This window comes from Salvelinus sp. IW2-2015, linkage group LG19 (assembly GCF_002910315.2).
Source record: "Salvelinus sp. IW2-2015 linkage group LG19, ASM291031v2, whole genome shotgun sequence".
In the NCBI taxonomy this organism is placed as follows: domain Eukaryota; kingdom Metazoa; phylum Chordata; class Actinopteri; order Salmoniformes; family Salmonidae; genus Salvelinus; species Salvelinus sp. IW2-2015.
In genome coordinates this window covers 6,164,914-6,174,386 of record NC_036859.1, presented here as the reverse complement: position 1 = coordinate 6,174,386, position 9,473 = coordinate 6,164,914, and the positions used below count along the sequence as shown (strand labels likewise).

The 9,473-nt window shown below is 45.8% G+C and overlaps 1 protein-coding gene across 1 annotated transcript; it reads right to left on the bottom strand.

The window, feature by feature from the left end:
* Positions 1–7,104: 7,104 nt before the first annotated feature.
* Positions 7,105–9,007, bottom strand: LOC139029369 (uncharacterized). The gene is made up of 2 exons (XM_070449111.1): positions 7,396–9,007; positions 7,105–7,286 (listed from the first exon to the last, which is right to left on the bottom strand). Exons 1-2 carry the CDS (start codon positions 9,005–9,007, stop codon positions 7,105–7,107), a joined length of 1,794 nt encoding a protein of 597 aa, XP_070305212.1.
* Between the last annotated feature and the right edge of the window lie 466 nt (positions 9,008–9,473).

Sequence of the window (9,473 nt, the reverse complement as noted above, 5' to 3'; positions counted from 1 at the left end):
GCTTTCCACTAGATGTTGGAACATTGCTTTGGAGACTTGCTTCCATTCAGCCACAAGATGTAGTGGAGAAGGTGGAAAGTTAAGTTCTTCGTGTACACATCACAAACAAACTGAAATGGTCCACCCACACAGACTGCGTGGTGATGAAKGCGCAACAGYGCCACTTCAACCTCAGGAGGCTGAAGAAATTTAGCTTGTCACCTAAAACCCTGACAAACTTTTGCAGATGCACAATCGAGAGCATCCTGACGGGCTGTATCACTGCCTGGTACAGCAACTGCACCGCCCTTGACCGCAAGGCTCTCCAGAGGTTGGTGCTGTCTGCACAACGCATCACTGGGGGCAAACTACCTGCCCTCCAGGACACCTACAGCACCCAATGTCACAGGAAGGCCAAAAATATAATCAAGGACAACAACCACCCGAGCCACTGCCTGTTCACCCCGCTACCATGCAGAAGGCAAGGTCAGTACAGGTTCATCAAAGCTGGGACCGAGAGACTGAAAAACAGCTCAAGGCCATCAGACTGCTAAACAGCAATCATTAACTCAGTCTGCTGCCTACATAGGCTCAAATCACTGGCCACTTTAATAAATGGATCACTAGTCACTTTACACAATGCCACTTTAATAATATTAACATATTAAACTCATCTCATACGTATATACTGAACCTTATACAATCTATTGCACCTTGCCTATGCCTTAGCCATCGCTCATCCATATATTTATATGTACATATTCTTATTCCATCCCTTTACATGTGTGTGTATTAGGTAGTTGTTGGGAATTGTTAGATTACTTTTTAGATATTACTGCACTGTCGGAACTAGAAGCACAAGCATTTCGCTACACTCACATTAACATCTTCTAACCATGTGTATGTGACCAATATAATTTGATTTGATTTGAAGAGCAATACGGAGGTTGGCACTGATGTTGGGCGATTAGGACTGGCTCGCAGTCGGCGTTCCAATTCATCCCAAAGGTGTTCAATGGGGTTAAGGTCAAGGCTCTGTGCCGGCCAGTCAAGTTCTTCCACACCGATCTCAACAAAAGATTTCTGTATGGACCTCGCTTTGTGCACGGGGGGGCATTGTCATGCTGAAACAGGAAAGGGCCTTCCCCAAACTGGTGCCACAAAGTTGGAAACAGAATGGTCTAGAATGCCATTGTATGCTGTAGCATTATGATTTCCTTTAACTGGAACTAAGGGGCCTAGCCTGAACAATGAAAAACAGCAGCTCTAGCAGGGCAGAMATTTAGCTGGAAAGGTGTTATCCTATGACGGTGCCACGTTGAAAGTCACGGAGCTCTTCAGTAAGACCATWCTACTGCCAATGTTTGTCTATGGAGATTGCATGGCTGTGTGCTYGATTTTATACACCTGTCAGCAACGGATGTGGCTGAAATAGCCGAATACACTAATTTGAAGTGGCGTCATCAATATACAGCCACAACATGAGATGATGGAATGTCGAGGGCAAAATGCTATGGGTCTGGGGCATTGGAGAAGGAGGACAAAAGAGGACGAGCACACACAACATTGTGGAATGGTTTGAGGGATTAAATAGKTTTTCTAGATTTGTTTGAACTGAGCAGAAAATGGGTACATTTCCTGGGTTGTGAAATTACTTTTTAGATTGAAATCCATGTGATGCGGTTAAAGATGCAATACACMACAGAGCACAAAATGAGCACTTTAATAAATAGTTACAGTGCATTCGGAAAGTATTCAGACCCCTTGACTTTTTCCACATTCTGTTACGTTACAGCCTTATTCTAAAATGGATGAAATCGTTTTTTCCCCTCAATCTACACACAATACCCCATAATGACTAAGCAAAACCTGTTTTWGTTTTTTTTACATTTTTGCAAATGTATTAAAAATAAAAACCAGAAATATCACAAGTATTTAGACCCTTTAATCAGTACATAGTTTTTTTACGTTTTTATTTTATTTAACTGGGCAAGTCAGTTAAAAACAAAATAATTTACAATGACGTCCTATCCCGGCCAAACCCTAACCCAGACAACACTGTGCCAATCCTCTCAAGATCCTCTCAAGCTCTGTAAGGTTGGATGGGGAGTGTCACTGCACAGATATTTTCATTTAAGAGTTTTTTCTTGTTGTTGGTCATGACCAATTAATCCGGGTCACGGTACCAAGTGTTAGCAGTTGATGTTATTCTTCAATAACACAGACYTCAAAGCAAATCAGGGGGAGAAAAATAGGTTTATTCAAAGARAACAAATCGTAGTTGTTTTGCTGGGAAGCARATGGTCGATGTTCATTYTTCCCTGTTCTTTTTGATTCTCCTCAGAACAAAGCGACAGGATGTAATTTGTAACCCAACCCTAGCCTGTGGTTGMCCAATTAGAATTTCTTGCAATAAAACTGGGCCAACGGCCAAATAACAARTATCCCGTTTCAGGCTCAATGTATAGACAATTCGGACCAATGAGAACTTGCCACATGTAGCTATGCATCSGGGACTGAAATTCCTCCCRTGTCTCTGACCCATAAATCATTAATTCCCTATTACAGAAAMACAACTATTTCCATTGATCGTTAATTCCCTCTTGACCTTTAGTCCTCTGCGTTGTGTATTTATCTTTGAATATTCTTACCCTAGGATGTCTAATCTCCAAGCAAGGATATAGCTATGAATTTACAGTATAACATCACATATGGGACATTTCACGAAAAGAGTGCCTTTAAATTTCAATCAAGCTGTAACGCTGAACTTCCGTGATACGTATTGAATAGAGCCCTTAATCCACAAATGTCTCCAAGTTCACCAACATTGTAAAGTCMTAGTTATTTTGTTATTTCTAAAGATTATTATTTATTTCATGTGATTAGTGATTMATTTATGTCTGTCAGTCATTTTAAGGTRAACCCTGTTACARTCTAGTTTTAATATGGCAAAATATTATTTTTCCAAAAGAAGCATTGAACATCTAATAGTCAAATCATAGAGTACAAGCAGGTGAGCTGGTTCTACTYTTTTTGATAATTTTCTTTCTCKTTGTAAAACAACAACTGGTGCGATGCTTCCAGTGTGAAGGAATTCTCGAGCTTTTGCTAACCTGACATAGAATACCTAATGGTAAACCGCAGACCTTTGTATCTACCAAGAGAGTCCCCATCCCTAATTATCACTGCTGTCTACATCCCTCCCCAAGCCAACACTACTTTTGAGCTCTACAAACTGTATGGAGTCGTAAACAAACTAGAAAATGCACACCCAGAGGCAATGTTTCTTATGGGCAGAGACTTTAATGCGGGGAGACTGAAATCCAATCTACCTCACTTCTAYCAACACGTCTCCTGCGCCACAAGGAGCGCTAAAACTCTGGACCACTTTTATTCTACACACAGAAACGCATACAAGGCCCTCCCTTCAGCAAATATACCACAACTCTATCCTCATGCTTCCTGTTTACAAACAAAAGCTCAAACAAAGTACCAGTGTCGCGCTTAGTATAGAAGTGATCCGATGAAACAGACACGAGGCTACAAGACTATTTTTCTGGTGCAGACTGGGATATGTTCAAGGATTCATCTGATAGCATTGAGGAGTTTACGACATCCGTCAAAGGCTTCATCAATAAGTGCATCGACGACATCGTCTCCACAGTGCGAACGTATCCAAACCAAAAAAACATGGATTACAGGCAATATCCCCGCTGGGCTWAAGACTAGAGCTATCGCTTACAAGGAACGGAACACAGACCTGGATGTATACAAGAAATTCTACTACGACCTCCAACGACCCATCAAACATAGAAAAGGAGATTATAAGAGGAAGATGGAATCCTATTACAGTGGCTCTGACGCTTATTGTTCTGTGGCAGGGCTTGCGGACGATAACGAATTACAAAAGGGAAACCCAGCCTTGAGTTGCCCAGTGAYAAACTCCCAAACAAACTAAATGCCTTAAATGCCTTTTGTGCTCTCTCGAAGGGAAAAAAACAACACTGAGTCATGCATGATAGCTGCCCCTGSTGTTCCAGACAACTGTGTGATCATGCTTTCCGTGGCTGATGTGAGTAAGACTTTTAAACAGGTTAAGGCCGCCGGGCTAGATGGAATACCAGGGCGCATTCTCAGAGCATATCTTTACAGACATTTTCAATCTCGCCTTGGCCCTGTCCGTAATCCCAACACGTTTCAAGCTGACCACCATTGTCATTGTTCCCAAGAACTCCAAGATAACCTGCCTAAATGACTATCGTCACGTAGCACTCACATCTGTAATCTTGAAGTGCTTTGAAAGGCTGGTCATGACACATCAACATTTTCATCCCAGACAGCCTTTACCCACTCCAATTTGCATACCASCCCAAAATATCCAAAGATGACCAGGGTTGGGTAGGTTACTTTGTAAATGTAATTCATTACAGTTACTAGTTACCTGTCAAATTGTAATCAGTAATGTAACTTTTGGATTACCCAAACTCAGTAAGTAATATAATTACATTCAGTTACTTTTAGATTACTTTCCCCTTAAGAGGCATTAGAAGAAGACAAATGTTGAACAACATCTATTGCAAGATAAATCAATGTTAAAGTTTATATTGCTGGCCATATATGGATGTTACATTTTACTTTATGGGTTGGATATGTAGGCTTCTTCTCAACACAACGCTTTCTACTACATATAATAATATGATTAAATTACATCTTTACATTATATAATTTATAAGTCCAAAAATATATGTAGCAACTACAGATTGATAAGTCTATCAAAAGTTTGCAAGTTTGAGCATGTGTCCATTAGGCCTATGGATTTTTAAAATTTATTTATCAGCATGAATTACATTTAGCAATTAAAGCCCCACTTTTATTCCATAGGCTGGGATCCGCAATATGCAGCTGTAGCAAGAGCGCATTTTTCACTGGCTGTCCACTGGTTTCAAAACAATGATTGATAGGCATCTTAATCTTTTTGAATTCAACCATTATTGGGTTCAAATACACATTTATATTTGTGAACAGCTATCCACAATAACCACAATCCGTAAGGCGCAAATAGCTAAATGAGAGAGCAGCAGTGTGATTCACATCAATGCGCTATGTAGATATCATTAATAAGTGATATCTGTATTGCAGTAGACTAAACCACTGCTGTCATCCTTACCTCCAAGCGTTTATTCAAGTTTAATAATCTTTGGATGCCGACAGCAGTCGCACCATTGGAAGACATAGCTTGTACTGTAGCCTACAAAAGCCTATTTGTGCTCTTTTCCCACGATCCATCAAACACATTTGGTGTGTCATAGTGGTCTCTGACTTGCAGTCAGACTCGCTCAGGTGGAACAAATTTAAACGTGCCCCTTTTTTCAATGTAGATATGAATGTCATTGAGAAAACAGAGTGCCAAAGATTTTTTTCCGCAAACATCCTTTCTGAAATTAAAAGTAATCCTCGAAGTAATAATCTAGATTTTCAAAAGTATCTGTAATCTGATTACAATATTTTTCTTGGTAACGGATTACAGTTACCAGTTTTTTGCGATCCCTTACATGTAACGGATTAAATGTAATCCGTTACTCTCCAACCCAGCAGATGACACAATCTCAATTGCACTTCACACTGCTTTCTCCCACCTGGACAAGAAAATAAATAACTATGTGAGAATGCTGTTCATAGACTACAGCTCAGCATTCAATACCATAGTCCCCTCCAAACTCATCACCAAGCTCAGGACCCTGGGACTGAACACCTCCCTCTGCAACTGGATCCTTGACTTYGTGATGGGCCAGCCTCAGGTGGTGAGGGTAGGCAACAGCCCCTCTGCCGCGCTGACCTCAAAACAGTGGGTCCCTCAGGGGAGTGTGCTTAAACCCCTCCTGTTCTCCTTGTTAACCCACGACTGTGTGGCCACGCACGACTCCAACACCATTATCCAGTTTGCTGACGACACGACGGCAGTAAGCCTGTTTATGGACGGCGATGAGAACAGCCTACAGGGAGGAGGTCAGAGACCTGGCTGTGTTGTGCAAGGGCAACAACCTCTCCCTCAACATCAGTAAGACCAAGGAGCTGATCGTGGACTATAGGAGAAAGAGGGAAGAACAAGCCACCATCCACATCGACAGGGCTGCAGTGGAGTGGGTCAAGAGCTTCAAGTTCCTTGTTGTCCACATCACTAAGGACTTTACACTGTCCACACACACACGCACAGTCGTGAACAAGGCACGACAACGCCTCTTCCCCCTCAGGAGGCTGAAATTATTTGGCATGGGCCCTCAGATCCTCAAAAAGTTCTACAGCTGCACCATTGAGAGCATCTTGACTGGCTGCATCACCGCTTGGTATGGCAACTGCACCGCCCTCAACCTCAAAACTCTACAGAGGGTTGTGTGGATGGCCCAGTACATCACTGGAGCCGACCTCCCTGCCAYCCAGGACCTCTACATCAGGTGGTGTCAGAGGAAGKCCAGARAAATTKCCAAAGACCAGTCACTCAAGCCAAAGACTGTTCACTCTGCTMCCRTCTGGCAAATGGTACCGGAGGATCAACTCTCGGACCAACAGGTTCCGAGGCAGCTTTTACGCACAAGCCATAAGACTGCAACATATTTAATCAAATGCTACCCAGATTATCTGCATTGACCCTATCTTGCACTGACTATGCACACTCACAAGACTATACCCACTCACTCACTCACACACACTACTCTAACGCTCACACAAACCCACACATACACCTCATACCGACACCACACACACACTTTCACACTAGTATTCAGCGCATGTGACAAATACAATTTGATTGAATTTGAGTCAGGGAGCCTGTAGCTTTACAAGAAGTGAGGTCAGCCATGAAGAAGCATTCAAAGCCAGAGAGAAGGGGGGGTCACTCACACCTGGGAAGGTATTTTGTTTCTTTAATGCTATACAGTAAAATATACCAAAATCATCCATTGATTGACCTGAACTGAGAAGCCATCCCACTGGGCACAGACGTTAATTCAACGCCTATTCCACGTTGGTTCAATGTCATTGAATTGAAATGAAGTGGAAACAACATTGATTCAACCAGTATGTGCCCAGTGGGATGAAGCTAACTGGAGGAGTGAAAGGTCAGCCAGGCTACACAGGGCTGGAGGGCTCARGGGAAGAGGAGAGGGAGATGGCTCCCACCACATACTCTTGTCCTCCCTGGCCCTGCCCTGTCCTCCACAGCCCAGTGAAGAGCCTGTCCTCCATGGTCACAGACAGCTTATCAGAGATGCTGGGGGATGGAGCCTGGGGTTGTGGCTGGGGGTTTAAGCCTGGGGATTCAGGGTCCTCAATGTGGAGAGTGGGGGGATCTATGGAGTCTTCCAGGGGCTCAGGGAGAGCCACAGGGGTAGGGGCAGAGGAGTAACTCTCTGCCCCTACCCCTGTAGGGGCAGAGAGGCTCGTATATACTCATGGCTTGGCTACTGTTTTTGTTGTAATTGTCCACCCTCGGGTCCATCCCGCTGGACTCAGCCCTCAGTGTGTCAGATGACCGACTAGCTGCGTCAACATTGGCTACAGTCTCATTTCCTGTACCCTTATTGATTGACTCCTTAACGTCTGTGCTCTCATGCGCCGCACCCTCATTGGTTGCTCSCTCACTAGCCGCCCCTTCATTGGCCTCCTCGTTGGCTGCGCTGGCAATACGTAACAGCGTGCTGTGGTACCTTGTGTCCAGAGGATATCCTGCACTATCACCCCTCTGTAGGGGTCTGAAATTCTGCCTCTCCAGGGAGAGCGAGTAACGCCCCCCAGACCCCGGGTCGCTGTACTGCTTGTGGCGCTGCCACTGTTTGCGGAGGTGGATGCACGAGCGGTACCGGGAGTGCAGCGGCGACCCCTGCTGGTCGAAGCGGGTATCATGACGCAGGAACTCATTGAACAGGGCGTCCGTTTTCTTGTCGATGCTGTAGTCACGTAGGCGTACGGGCCGAGGCGAGGGCACGGGTTGGGGCGAATGTAGCGGCGGTTGTTGCRGTTGTAGCGATTTTAGCGGTGATAGTGATTGTGGTGGTTCTTTGAGGGTAARCATCTGTCCTCCATTAGGGGACATTGGGGACCTCTTTACAGGTTTCTCTTCCACCTCAGTACCCTCTCGCATCTCATCCTCCTGTTCCTCTTGGAACACCTTGGCCTCTAGGTTCTCACTGACGGAGTCCTTCCTCCCAGAGCTAGTGAAGAAGAGCCTTTTCTCGGACGCTGTCTTCCCCCGGGGGCCTCCAGGGGCCCCAAACAGCCTGAGCTCCTCAGGGGCCCGTATTGGAGTCTCAATAGACGTGTACCCGCTGTCCATCTGCAGAAGCTTCCAGCTCCCTGCTTCAGTCTCTCCTCCTACTCCCCCTTCTCCTCCCCTACCTCCTCCCCCTTCTCCTCCCCTACCTCCTCCCCCCTCACTATCTCTCCTCTGAACCCCCCTGTTAACCATCTTTCTTCCAGTGTCCCTGTATTCTGCTTCCGCCTCTGTCTCCTTCTGTCTTCTGTCTCCCCCCTCCCTTTCCGTGTCCCCATACTCCCATTCTCCCTCCAGTTCATCGCCAATGTCCTGGGAGAGGCAGGCAGTGAAGCTGGACTGGCCTGCTGCTCCTCCTACCGAACACACACTGTCGACGTCGCTGCGTATGGACTCTCTGTCCGTGCTGCTCTGGTCCGAGGAGGCATACTGCTCCAGAGAGGCTCGTAGGCTCCAGATGTCTCTGTACAGAGAGGCCTGGGTCTCAGAGCTCTCCTGTMGACTGATACACACTACAGACCCAGACCTTGATCGAGGCCCTGGATCTGCCCCTATCCCTGTTCCAGCACCTAGAAACCCTTCTAATCCTGATCCTAAATCTGCCTTGATCCTCACCACTGATGCCCCTAGCCCTACCTCCACTTCAAATTCAGCCCCTGGTGTGGCCCCCACCTCTATCACTGACTCTAACCTGGCTCCTGTCTCGGTCTCTTTTTCTGTTCCCAGAACAGCCCCTACACCTGTCTTGGCTCTTACACCCATTCCTGCTTCTGCCTTTGAAGTGGCCCCCAATCCATCCACAGTCCTTGCCTTTATCCTTGTCTCAGCTTCTTGCTCTGCCTGTAACCTTTCTCCTCCCTCTTGGGCTTCATCTGTTCCCAGACCTTCCCATACCATTATCTCTGCTCCATTACCCACCCTTTGTTCTGTCCCTAAAATATATGCCCCTTCCTCTGACTCTTCTCCTGACCCAACCCATACTTTGAACTCCTCTCCTGCTTCTGTTCTTGTCACTGCCCCCATTTCTGCCCATGACCTTGCCTCTTTCTCTGTCCCAGCTTCTCTCAATAATCCTGTCTCTGTCATCTCCACAGGCTCCTCCTCTCTCCCCTGGGCCTCAGGGGGCTCTGGTGGTGGGTGAGTCACGTCTCTCCCTTTCCTACCTCTGCTGGCAGCCTCCACCACCGCCTCCCCCTCTAGCCTGTAGAGAGACAGAGAGAGACGTTAG